Source organism: Sinocyclocheilus grahami, unplaced genomic scaffold (assembly GCF_001515645.1).
Source record: "Sinocyclocheilus grahami isolate Dianchi unplaced genomic scaffold, SAMN03320097.WGS_v1.1 scaffold406.1, whole genome shotgun sequence".
Classification (NCBI taxonomy): domain Eukaryota; kingdom Metazoa; phylum Chordata; class Actinopteri; order Cypriniformes; family Cyprinidae; genus Sinocyclocheilus; species Sinocyclocheilus grahami.
In genome coordinates, this window is record NW_015505585.1 from 257,711 (window position 1) to 271,988 (window position 14,278).

The 14,278-nt window shown below is 37.4% G+C and overlaps 1 protein-coding gene across 1 annotated transcript in view; it reads right to left on the minus strand.

Moving 5' to 3' along the window:
* The window catches only part of LOC107550713 (potassium voltage-gated channel subfamily B member 2-like), a 25,104-nt gene continuing 10,826 nt past the window's right edge, over positions 1-14,278 (minus strand). The window contains exon 3 of the mRNA XM_016232070.1: positions 1-3,828. Coding sequence (XP_016087556.1) covers positions 1,903-3,828 — 1,926 coding nt within the window. The 3' untranslated portion in view covers positions 1-1,902. The remainder of the gene's footprint in view (positions 3,829-14,278) is intronic.

Here is a 14,278-nt window from a genome sequence, read left to right on the forward strand (position 1 = left end):
TTTCTTGGCGTCACTTTGTGTGTGTGACACTAATATGACTGCTAATATGATGTACTGTAAAGCATGTGTCTGAAGTCTCAACTACACTTAAAAGATGCTGCATCGTGTCCTCTAATCACATCTAGTCTCACTTTTAAACCACTTAAGGATGAGGTTGAAGGTCTACTGGTGTTTTCATTTTAAAGAGCACACTCGTAATGTCCCGTACAAACATTTATTTAATGGTCATTCTAGGTATCTGGAACAATGCAGTTACTAATTCAAAGAAAAGATATGCAACTCTAAACAATGTCACATTGATATATCAACTAGGATCCGAACTTAAATGAAAAACATTTGATATGCAGAAATGAAACTTGTTTTGGAATGTACATACAATAGTCAAGTTGTATTAAAGAAATCTGCTCAATGCTTGTGCAAGTTGATGATCGTGCAGCGCTTTAGTTATGTTCAGTGTTCTGTTCCATCACCTTTCCATTTGAACAGCAAACAATGATTTTCGCATACAGAAACATTGGGGCTTTCAAGATTACATAAAAAAAAAAAACCCTGAGAACTTAATTATATTTGCATATTTTACTCTATTAAAAAGTAGGATTTTCTGTACAGTCTCGTCTGAACCAAACCAAAGATCTTAACGCCTTCTCATAAATTACTGTTTATGAAAAGGCACCGATTTGAATACTTAAAGCAGGATTTGTGTTCCTGCCTTGTTTTAAAAATCACTCAAGTGCGGTTGACATCACAACTTGTGTACCTGTGTTTCTACACACTAAATGGATGTAGCTGATAATGTCTTGAATGTACAATTAATATACAATTCATACGCTCAAGGTTCTGCATTGAGCTGTTGACCTTTAATAACCTCTTTGTTACCCGGTCAACTGTATTGCACATCAAGAGAGGAACGTTAAAACAACATTCTTTAATGTACAATATTCCCATCCAGTCAAGATGACATTGTAGAAATAAAGTGCCGTTTCCTTCATCCAGCGGAGGGCATAGTTGATTTATGGCCGTCAAAAGTTTTCCCTCAGCTGATTCTGATTTGAAGGCAACTTATAAACAATGATCTTTCCATACTGTTTTACAGATTCACTGATGTGGAGGGTTGCCCACAGCAGTAACCATGCTAAACTATGTATTTTTATGTAGACTATGGCTCAACTATAAAGTAATGCAAATGGAAACACTTGAACCTGTGTTTCACTGAAACAGACATGCTCATATAGATATCAGAATATTTAGTACAGACTTGTTTTATTTTGGTATGTTTTTCCTTTTCTATTTCTCAAAGGGATGGTTAAAGAAAAAAATGGAATTTGATTTGATCCACATTTGCAGAAAGAACTGAAAACTTTGTGTTGCTTCACATATGACCACTGAGGAATAATGTCAAATGAAGGCATATTTTGGTCAAAAATATTATTTTAAGTCAAATGATGACACCAATTTACACTGGTAGCACTTTGGTCAGAACAATTAAACCCAACACAAATGTTACAGTGTTGTGAACGCACAACAACTGCCCAGTGGGCTGTAAATGACAATGAATGATTTGTGGTATCTTATCACAGTTGTCTGAATCGGTCTATGATTCAAAAGATATATGATTCTGCTAACTAATCCTTCACGTGGAGGGTTGTACTGTTAAAAAAAGAAGATAGAATAATAAGAGTATGATTTGTTTTTTAATGTCCTCCCTCTGTAGGAATATCACTAAACTCTTGAATTTGAGAGCAGACCTTCTCTCTCAGGATCATAAAGTTAATCTCTGCGGCTATGCAGTCCGATAGTGTCGAAGAAAGACAAAAGAAAATCCCCTTCACTACATCAGTATGCTTCTTTCTGTCCGCATATTTTAATGCATTCGTTCTGTGAACATGTTAATGCAACACCGCATCACATGCTAGTTTCACACGGTGGTGAGCGACCTCCCTCCCCTGAAGACTTGAGAATATCAGGTGAAAGGAGGTGGTTGTCCACCTTCTGTCCAGTTTGATTGTTGTCTTCTGCTCCAATGGCACCAACTGTGGCAGAAGCACAGTTTTGTGCACTTTTAGGGGAGGTGGGAGTAACTGCGGCTCTATCGACGTGGTTTCTCCCTCTTTGGCTTTCAGAAGATGACAGACTGAACCCTGGAGAGCTTGTGGCTCCATCCCCTTCAAAGCCTTTCCCTGGGGATCTGGGACTGTGCTGAGGAGAACCCGCCAACAGTAATGGATCAGAAAACGGCAGCTTTGGTGTCAGTGTGGCTGCATCATCCGTCACCACTAAGTGCAAGTTGGAAACCCCCTCGTCTGCAGATTCGGTGAAGTTCACTTTGAGTCCCTTCACTTTGACTTTGTTTCCTCGTGGAGGGCTCCTGATGTTTTCATCGCTTAGATCAAAGCTTTGGTTCTCCTCACCCTGCGACATGGCGCTGCTGTCTGATTTGCACTGGACAAACTCATAGAGCCCTTCTTTGATTACCGCGGACTGCTTTGCTTTCTCAGGTGCCCGTTTCTCCAGGGAGGTGATCTGGCTTAGATCGAGCGGCGGAGGAGCACGTGGATGCCTTGTCTGCGCTCCTGCAAAATTTGGCAGTAGCGCACTTCTCTCTACCTCACTGATGTCTGTGGCACAGCTGGAGAAACTGTCGACGCTGGACAGTCTTCTTATCTCAGTGATGGGTCTCTCTTTGTGCCGTGGTTCACGCTGCACTACCTTCATCTCCATGTCTTCTTCTCTTCCAACAGTGATCGCTTTGGAAGCCGATTGTCCGCTGCTGCTCATGGATGAGGCAGCTGTCATCTGGTTGTACATTTGCTCGAGGGATTTCGCGTTCAGACGCTGAGGGCTTGAAGTAGGTTTGAATAATCGTTCTGGAGAAGCCAACTGACCTATTTCTTGATATTTTGCATCATAGTCTTTGGAACTCGAGTCAGAGTTTGGGTTCTTTGGATTGTTCCAGCGACTGGGTGAAAGATGATTGTCTGCGCCCTTCTCATCATTCTTTTCTATCACAACATCCAACAGTTCCATATTGCGAGCAAAAGCATCTTTCAGGTTCATCGACACAATGCTCCCGTTCCTCTTGGCCCTCTCAAGTGCTTCTCTTCGTTTGATAGCCTTTTCTTGTCGCTTCTGCTCTTTGTAGAACTCAGAGAAGTTGTTCACAATAATGGGAATGGGCAGAGCAATCACTAACACGCCAGCGATACAACAGAGACCACCCACTATTTTGCCCAGAAGGGTTTGAGGATAGATATCCCCATAACCTACAGTTGTCATGGTAATTGTTGCCCACCAGAATGAAGCGGGAATACTGGTGAATTTCGTAGCGTCTTCATCTTTCTCAGCAAAGAACACCAAACTGGAGAAGATCATGATGCCCATGGCTAAAAACAATATCAGAAGTCCGAGTTCATTATAGCTTCTTCTCAGAGTGAACCCAAGAGACTGAAGACCAGTCGAGTGTCTCGCGAGTTTCAGGATTCTCAGGATTCTCATGATCCGGAAGATTTGAACTACCCTGCGCACGTTCTGGAACTGGAGGACACTCTTGTTGGATTCTGTGAGGAATATTGTGACGTAATAAGGAAGGATAGCCAGCAGATCAATCACATTCAGTGGCCCTTTGAAGAACTTCCACTTGTTGGGAGAAGACAAAAATCGGAGAAGGTACTCCATAGTGAACCAGGCGATGCAAACGGCTTCAACGTGGGCCAGGTTTGGGTTGTCGTTGGATTGTCCGAATTCATCGGTCACTTGTAACTCCGGCAAGGTGTTCAGTGACAGTGCAATGGTTGAAAGGATGATGAACAGAATTGATATTATGGCCAGAATCTGCAACAAAAAAAACAAAAAGAGGAGAGCATTTAGTGATGTAACATAATTTACTCCATATACAAACTCCAAAGTGCCCAAATAAATATGACCACTGTATTCCGAATATACATAAATCCACATATCAAAATGTACAGTGCTACTTAAGTTTAAGTCAGTGTATTCAAAATCAAAATTCACTACGATCACCTAAAGGTCGTTCTGTAATTGTAAAACGCATACTCTATTACATCTGAAGTGTTACAGGTATTCAAAAGTTCAAAGAAACAGTGAATTTTTTTTGAATATATAATAACAATGCAAAGGCCAATGGGACTAAGAGCAAACAAAATGAGAGACTGAAAGAGACTGTGCCCTCATCCTTATTAGGATAATGTGATCTGCATCGTCTGTTCTCTCATTCTCTTACTGCACATCAATTCACAAACGGCTTTGACAAGCACTTATTGATCAGCTACTTTGTTAGAATATGGAGGTTGTCCCGTGAGTTTATCTGAATCATCTTGCAAGTTAATCAAATAACCCTGATCAGACTGAGTTACTCGTCTGGCTATTACATTTCATCAAATCAATTTGCCTGTTTGCTGCATTACAGGTAGAAGAAACATCACATTCTCACAAAAAACAAGCATTAACAATGCAAACCTTTAAAATGTACGTATGACAATGTCAGTCTGTGAATGCTATCCAGGTAGGCGTTAAGTCTGAGCCTATTTCTGTTGAAATTTTAGGATAACGTTATCTTACTGCCATTTATCAATGTCAAGAAATGTATTAATCAGAGTTCCAAAATTTAAACTGAAAAATTGACATTGATCATGAAATGTTTATAAATTGAGCCTTAACATGCCTTAACATTGCTGTATCAATTTTAGGCCTCTTCAAAAATCCTTAAATTATATGAAATGCTCTTTCAGCTTCCAGTTACACCACCCATCTACTTACTTTTCTTACTTTTTTACTTTCATGCTTTAATAAGATGTTTGTGAGAAAGTGCACATTGTATGTTAAAGTTTATAGTCAAATTATTTCAAGTTTGAGTTTTAGGGAATTCATTTAGATTATTGTCCTGCCATTACTCCCTTATACATTCTAATCTCAATCTGTGATGTACTACAAAAAACAGTGAGCAATAGATCGAGCAACTGTAACTCGTTCACTGGAACTGCATTAAGAAGGGATTAATAATGACCCTGGGTGGAGAATAAAACGGCTGACCTTGACAGTGTTCTGTCATTGTGGGTGGCGTAAATAAATACCCTTATGAAGGCAATGTCATAACACACGTTAACATATTCAGTACATTTGATCAACTTCATGATATTACACCAGAATTAATTACACCACAGACAAATATGAAGTTATATTAAGACCAATCCAAATTTATCACACTTCCTGAAAATATATGATGCACTAAGTGATGGATGATTTCACTAATTTCACAGAATAAGCACTGTGACGCAATGTGCCAGCCCGCTGTCCTTTACTAGAATGCTTAATAGTACAGTGTTTAAAGAAAACTAAAGAGATTACAGGTTGATTCTTCCCTTGTGGGGGGAGGGGAAAGACTGAGTAACTGCTCCTAACCTTTCTATATCCTTACTATAGATAGAAACTCGATCCTATTACAATTATCCTGAAATGTCCTCCCACACAGACGACAATGTGAACACCTTTCGCAAGGTCCATACAGTTCTCAAACAAGAGTGAAAAATGTCACGGTGTTCTGATTGCAACAATAACATTACATTACAATGAATGCTTTTTTCAGTATGAGTTTATAGAGAAGGTTAATTCAAAAGTCTTGCTGAGGGCTTGAACGATGCAGTGAATGGTTAACCAACAATGGATCGGTCAACTATGCAAGAAAAGCCTATAAAATGGCAAAACTGAAAATTCCCTAACCAGCATCTAAACAGCATAACTTTGCTATGTCATTTGTATAGTAAAACAGAGTGCTTTGTTGTTATTGATTACTCAAGTATTGAGTGTTGCTAGAGCACGTTAAACAACTGGTGAGCCAGGCTAAACAAATGTCGGGGTCAACAGGAAGGCACAATGTTTGACATTGTGTAATGCAGTAGAAGTATAAGGAAAGGACTCTGAATAGCTGTCAGGGAGCCTGTAATTGCTATCGCATGACGCAGGGATTGTCCCCGCCAGGTAGGGTTGAGTAGCGTCTGACTGTGACCAAGAGACCTAAAATCCAGTCAGAGGTTGACGTACCCATGGAGATAAGAGTAAAACAAAAGAAGCTAATTTTAATCCCTGGGGAGAGGGTCAGTGAGGTAACTCTTCCAACTGAGATCCAATTCATTTTGTGTGATTTTTTTTTCCTGTCAGAAAACCCTTCAAATAATCATCTTTTCGACATTGCTGCATTATAACAAATTTCCAGCTATCATACTGAACATGCTGAAAATCTGTCCACAAGGGGACTGTATACAAGTTCACTGTAAACATTTTTTCTACAGTTAAAATAACCACAACAAAACATAACGCTAAAATCAAGACAAATATGGACTAAAACATAAAATAGAGTATAAAACATTCAGTGCACATTGGTAATAACAAAAATAAGAATAAACTAACTTTCTAAATGAATAAAATCCAAACAAATTTGATGGTTCATACAGAAAAATCTGGGAATGCACCTTTCCCTATAAATGATTAGTTACTCTCACTTTAATTTGAACAATATTTCATGTTTTAATAATGGTTTACTGTAAAAGTGTACTTTTTTGGTAATTCCTTCTTCTGAATAATATTTGTATGATACTTCACAGCATTTTATTGTCTTTTAAATTCTATTATTTGCCACCCATAAATATAAAAGTAACTTAAATTACAATAACAATTATTACAATTAACAAATATGAACTATATCATTTTTACCTGTTAAAAATACTCAACTTCTTCCAATGTATACATGCTACCATTAAAAAGAGCTGCTCGTTTACTACTTTTAAATTTTCTAAAAGCATCACAGTCACCCTGCAATCATCAGATGTGTCAGACCTATAACAGCTGATGGAATGGCACTAAAATCAGAGCAATGTTCTGCCTTTATGGTGACTTTAAGTTTGAAGGACACAAATTCCCGACCTGATGTGTCGCTGCGGTCAGCTCATTAATCAGTTTCACTGAGGTTCTGGGAAAAACATTTATATCAAGGTATGTCATACAGGCCTCAGTTTAATGCCTCTGCTGACATATGCAGTGGGGCTGTATTTGTTCTCAACACAAGAGAGATAGAAGCGATAAGTACTGAAGGAGAAAGGCAGGAGGATTAGTTAACTGTCCTCATCAGTGGATCTGCATAAACGTGATTACATGGGCAGTGATCTCAACACAGGGAGATTTCTGGCACTGGGCCAGGGCTTATGCGTAAATGGGAAGCACAGGAAGCACCAAGAGATCCTTCAAGTCACCTAACCATAATTTAACTCAGAGAAAGTGTACTACCGTTTTGATGTCACAAAGACGTTTACATTTGTTTAATGTATTCTTTAAAGGACATTTAGAAGCATTGCCATGTCCCTTTTTATTTTCAGAATGACATTTTAAAATGTAAAAAAGTATTAAAGGGAACATATGAAAATCTGACTTTTTCCATGTTTAAGTGCTATAATCGGGTCCCCAGTGCATCTACTAACCACCCAGAAAACATGAAAAAAGGCAACCCAATAACTTTTGGTAAGCTTTTCTCTGCAAGCATGTGAACAAACGAGCTGCTCAGATTTCGCTCCCCTAGTGATGTAGGAAGGGGATCTTATTATAATATCACTGCCCCTTAATTTGCACGTTTCCACCCACGGGGCGCTGCTGTCACTTAATACACAGATCTAATATAAACATGCGATTTCTTTCCCAGCTGTTTACCTTCACAGACATAATCGATTGTGTTTTTGTAACTTATGTGCATTTTAAACATAACTTGTGTGTATTTGACAGTTTAAGTGCAATAAGACATGAAAGAGAATTTAGTACTCACATGCCGTGTGACAGATGCTTTCTGTGCACGTGCTTCGGATGTGTGCGCTCAGAAAACCCTATATCAAAAGTTTAAACTGATATGGTTTTAAAAATCATGATTTCAGCGCGATAGACATGATAATCAAAACCAAACAGATGTTTTTTGGCAGAGTATCTGGGGTACTAGCTGTAATAGCACAGCTTTATTCTGTAAAAGGGGGCGGGGGAGCAGCAGCTCATTTGCATTTAAAAATACATACACGAAAACCATTGGAATGTATGTTTTTTTCCCCCAGCAGCTAATGTTGTTAATAATGTGACTATGTAATACTTCCTGTTCTTGTGTCAATTAAAATAAATAGATAAACCCAGACATGAATGCTACTTGACAAATAAATAAATACCATGTAAAAAGTGTATTTTAAAAGAAAATGTCATGTTTAATTCAATGTGTTATTTGTCATAACTTTGTAATTGTGAAATTTACAATGTAGAAAAGTACAATGTAGAAAACAATCGATAACAAGGTGAATGCTGCACCAATATTACAGTAACATTAATACTTAAGTAATTTTCTCCACAATTTAACCACGATACAAGACGGCACCATTTGCATTTGTATGAAATGAGAGAGTGAATCTATAGAGTGATACAAGAGACATGACAGTAGAGCCAGTTTCATTTACTGAGATGAGCAGAAAAATATACAGCATTGCCTTGCATGATGGCAAATATTTGGAAATATTTGACCAGTAGATGGTGCTATAGACCAGAATCGAGTATTGCATAGAACCATGTAATAAATTAAAACATAAATCAATACATATTTGTCTTTAGTGTATAATCTTACAAGATCTTGTATCCCCTTTCATGGAGTTGCAGTATCTCATATCGAATATGTACAATTTCAAGAGACAATTTCAAAACCAACAATGTACATGAGCAGAATGTGATGTTTTTAAACAGTAAAACTAATGTAAAGCGAAGGTGAAATGAAATATGAGGCTGGTTTAGGTATCTACTAGATTGTGGAGTGGAGCTGCTTTGGTCCTTGGAAGCATTTATGGTGAGTTTGGCCAAAAATATCTGACTGATGTTTCTCATTCAAATTCACTGCCCACAGAATTATTGTCTTGTCATATATATATACAGTGGGGCAAAAAAGTATTTAGTCAGCCACCAATTGTGCAAGTTCTCCCACTTAAAAAGATGAGAGAGGCCTGTAATTTTCATCATAGGTATACCTCAACTATGAGAGACAAAATGAGAAAAGAAAATCCAGAAAATCACATTGTAGGATTTTTAAAGAATTAATTGGTAAATTCCTCGGTAAAATAAGTAGTTGGTCACCTACAAACAAGCAAGATTTCTGGCTCTCACAGACCTGTAACTTCTTCTTTAAGAGGCTCCTCTGTCCTCCACTCGTTACCTGTATTAATGGCATCTGTTTGAACTCATTATCAGTATAAAAGACACCTGTCCAAAAGAATTTAGTACTCACATGCCGTGTGACAGATGCTTTCTGTGCACGTGCTTCGGATGTGTGCGCTCAGAAAACCCTATATCAAAAGTTTAAACTGATATGGTTTTAAAAATCATGATTTCAGCGCGATAGACATGATAATCAAAACCAAACAGATGTTTTTTGGCAGAGTATCTGGGGTACTAGCTGTAATAGCACAGCTTTATTCTGTAAAAGGGGGCGGGGGAGCAGCAGCTCATTTGCATTTAAAAATACATACACGAAAACCATTGGAATGTATGTTTTTTTCCCCCAGCAGCTAATGTTGTTAATAATGTGACTATGTAATACTTCCTGTTCTTGTGTCAATTAAAATAAATAGATAAACCCAGACATGAATGCTACTTGACAAATAAATAAATACCATGTAAAAAGTGTATTTTAAAAGAAAATGTCATGTTTAATTCAATGTGTTATTTGTCATAACTTTATTCAATGTGTTATTTCAATTAACTTTGTAATTGTGAAGTAAACAGTATTCTTTAAAGGACATTTAGAAGCATTGCCATGTCCCTTTTTATTTTCAGAATGACATTTTAAAATGTAAAAAAGTATTAAAGGGAACATATGAAAATCTGACTTTTTCCATGTTTAAGTGCTATAATCGGGTCCCCAGTGCATCTACTAACCACCCAGAAAACATGAAAAAAGGCAACCCAATAACTTTTGGTAAGCTTTTCTCTGCAAGCATGTGAACAAACGAGCTGCTCAGATTTCGCTCCCCTAGTGATGTAGGAAGGGGATCTTATTATAATATCACTGCCCCTTAATTTGCACGTTTCCACCCACGGGGCGCTGCTGTCACTTAATACACAGATCTAATATAAACATGCGATTTCTTTCCCAGCTGTTTACCTTCACAGACATAATCGATTGTGTTTTTGTAACTTATGTGCATTTTAAACATAACTTGTGTGTATTTGACAGTTTAAGTGCAATAAGACATGAAAGAGAATTTAGTACTCACATGCCGTGTGACAGATGCTTTCTGTGCACGTGCTTCGGATGTGTGCGCTCAGAAAACCCTATATCAAAAGTTTAAACTGATATGGTTTTAAAAATCATGATTTCAGCGCGATAGACATGATAATCAAAACCAAACAGATGTTTTTTGGCAGAGTATCTGGGGTACTAGCTGTAATAGCACAGCTTTATTCTGGAAAAGGGGGCGGGGGAGCAGCAGCTCATTTGCATTTAAAAATACATACACGAAAACCATTGGAATGTATGTTTTTTTCCCCCAGCAGCTAATGTTGTTAATAATGTGACTATGTAATACTTCCTGTTCTTGTGTCAATTAAAATAAATAGATAAACCCAGACATGAATGCTACTTGACAAATAAATAAATACCATGTAAAAAGTGTATTTTACAAGAAAATACTATTTCAGTTTATCTACTTCAAAATGTCATGTTTAATTCAATGTGTTATTTGTCATAACTTTGTAATTGTGAAATTTACAATGTAGAAAAGTACAATGTAGAAAACAATCGATAACAAGGTGAATGCTGCACCAATATTACAGTAACATTAATACTTAAGTAATTTTCTCCACAATTTAACCACGATACAAGACGGCACCATTTGCATTTGTATGAAATGAGAGAGTGAATCTATAGAGTGATACAAGAGACATGACAGTAGAGCCAGTTTCATTTACTGAGATGAGCAGAAAAATATACAGCATTGCCTTGCATGATGGCAAATATTTGGAAATATTTGACCAGTAGATGGTGCTATAGACCAGAATCGAGTATTGCATAGAACCATGTAATAAATTAAAACATAAATCAATACATATTTGTCTTTAGTGTATAATCTTACAAGATCTTGTATCCCCTTTCATGGAGTTGCAGTATCTCATATCGAATATGTACAATTTCAAGAGACAATTTCAAAACCAACAATGTACATGAGCAGAATGTGATGTTTTTAAACAGTAAAACTAATGTAAAGTGAAGGTGAAATGAAATATGAGGCTGGTTTAGGTATCTACTAGATTGTGGAGTGGAGCTGCTTTGGTCCTTGGAAGCATTTATGGTGAGTTTGGCCAAAAATATCTGACTGATGTTTCTCATTCAAATTCACTGCCCACAGAATTATTGTCTTGTCATATATATATATGTATATGGAAAAAATGTTTACTGAAGGCAATCTGCCTAAACATGAGGATTTGCCTTTTAATCTGCAAGGTGAGGTGGATTTACCTGTATTTCAAAAAGTGGAAGGTTCACATGTGACATAAAATAGAAACATGAAACAGTTTTCTATAAAAAAATTATAAATGAGATTTTTACTGCAAGAACTAATGGATATTTGGTAACGCTGATTCAGGAGCAGCACCATGGACAGCTCCTTCATTCTACAAATCACTAATATAGCAAACGGCCTGTGATTCAGGAATTAAAGTGTTAAATCCATCTTCTTTTATCTGCGAATCTTGGTCAGATGCTTGAATGACTCAATAATGTGTTCTCTCAGAAACAATTACAACAGGCCAAGCTTTCAGCTCTTCCCACAGAGTAGGGTGAAGTGTGTTGTTTGCACAAACAATATTGGCATCTATTGCTTGACAGGCCCTTTTTCCTGTTTCCTCTCTGCTGAACTACTTGAGAAACACCTTACTGATGTAAGAGAGATAAGAAAATTTTTATAAAATTTAAATAAAAAGGCTTGGTTTGTCAAACAAACAAAGATTAAGATACTTTCAGTCATCATTTGATGTTTAAACTGTAATGCAGTGTAAAATTCCAAACAAAACATCCCATACAGCTCCTCAGAAGACACCTCTATTCCTGAGAGGAAGTGAAGGTTAAATTATTTCTGGAGAACATTGTTATCATTACAGCCATGAGAGGAAGAAGAAACTCTGTATGGAAACCCAAGAATGTCTTGATCGATACTGAAGGGTTATTTATAAAGAAATGTCATGGGATCTGTTTGATTGCATGTTTTTTTATAGGACAGGTTAATTTTGGAGCTTAACTCCCACATTTGTCAAGTAGCTTTTGCTGAGTAAGAGACAGAATATCCAGCACCTCTATAATGCGCAATGGAGTGTCCGTGAGCATGCAAAACTAATAGAGGTTCCAACACGCATGAAACCAGCTGAACTACAAGATAGTAAGATGACTACTCTGTGTTTGACAGTGTCTTTGCATGAGCAGGGGTGGGAGGAAGCAGGGGGTCGTGATTATAGTGATTAGTCAATAATGTGGCCCTGATGACTGCTTGTGATTTACAGGCTAGCCCTCAGCCTACCACTTACTCGCATGCAAAATATTCAGCCTCACAAGTGGGGTTGGCAGGCAACCTCTACTTAAACACAGTGTACAGCCTGGTATTCAGTCTGTCCAACTGCCACTGACTATGTTTAACACAATTTGCCCAAAAGATATCTGCCCTCATACCAGATCCACAAGAATTTGTCCGACATCTGTCCCCCAAAAAAGCATTTCACAGAACAGAAATCACAACTGGGTTCAAGGTGAGGTTGAGCTCAGAAGATAAAACTCTAAGTCTTATCCTACAAGACGGGCAGTACTCCTGCCCGTGGCAGGGTTATAGCTCTTGTGGGTTGGGTATAGGTGGAGCTAATAGCATGTATTTTGTTGTCACACTATATGAAAAGCACACAGATTGCCTAAGAAAGAGCATCATTAGCACAACAGCATGAGATCTGATCTGCTTATACAAAACCTGGCTGTCTGCTTTCAGTACAATGCTTTCTTTAATATCTATATTATTTTGTAAAATAAATAATAATTTTAATGAAATAATCATCATCAATAAACATCACAATCATCTGTGCATATATATATATATATATATATATATATATATATATATATATATATATATACTGTATATATATTTCACAATAATGACCAAAACTGAGTCTAGAGATACATGACAATGAAAAATAATCCAATTACTTGATCACTGACCCAAGAGTCAATATAGATTATAACATAGAGACAGGAGGAAATTGTCCATCCATACATGCCCTTAAAAGCATCAGTCAAAATAAAATGAAAAATTTCTTCAGAAATATCACTGTATTTTTCATCTGATATTTATTAAATATTCAGCATTTTAATAACTCTAGTTTCCATTGACTATTCTGATATAAATGTGATATTCTACTAACATTCTCAGCATTGACCAACCTCACAGAAATGATTTTGTCTAATAACTTTCAGCTTTGTCACGTAAAAACATAATTTTGTTGGCAATGACTTACACTGAGACTGTTTGGTGGATTCATACTCTTGTGCATCTCTGACATTAAAGGGGTCATATGATGTTGCTAAAAAGAACATTATGTTGTGTATTTGGTGTAATGCAATGTGTTTATGCTGTTTAAGGTTAAAAAAACTCATTATTTTCCATATAATGTACATTAATGTTTCTCCTCTATGCCCCGCCTTTCTGAAACGCGTCGATTTTTACAAAGCTCATCGTTCTGAAAAAGCGAGGTGTGCTGTGATTGGCCAGCTATCCAGTGCGTTGTGACTGGCCGAACACCTCAAGCGTGTGACGGAAATGTTACGCCCCTTACCATTCTGTGATGCTGTCTCCCAGCAGGACGAGACTCAGTCCAGCTGCTCTGCTCGTGCACATCCCATCATCGCTTCTCTTTTAGCAGTTCAGTCAATGTACTGTTAGGAGTAACTGAATAACTCGGGATATTGGTTTATTTCGAGTCAGAGGGAGTGTCAGGCACGTTTATAAAATGAATAACTTAAGTAATTTGTGGATTAGTGCGTACTGGAGACGTGAACTGTTTCAAACGATTCAGTTCGATTTGGTGAACTGGTTCGACCGGTTCACTAAGAAGACCCGGTTAAATAGAACGATTCGTTCTTGATCCGGACATCACTAGACGAGACAAAACCAATAAAACCCATTACAAACGAGGCATTTGTTGCATCCAGTGGGGACATAATTAC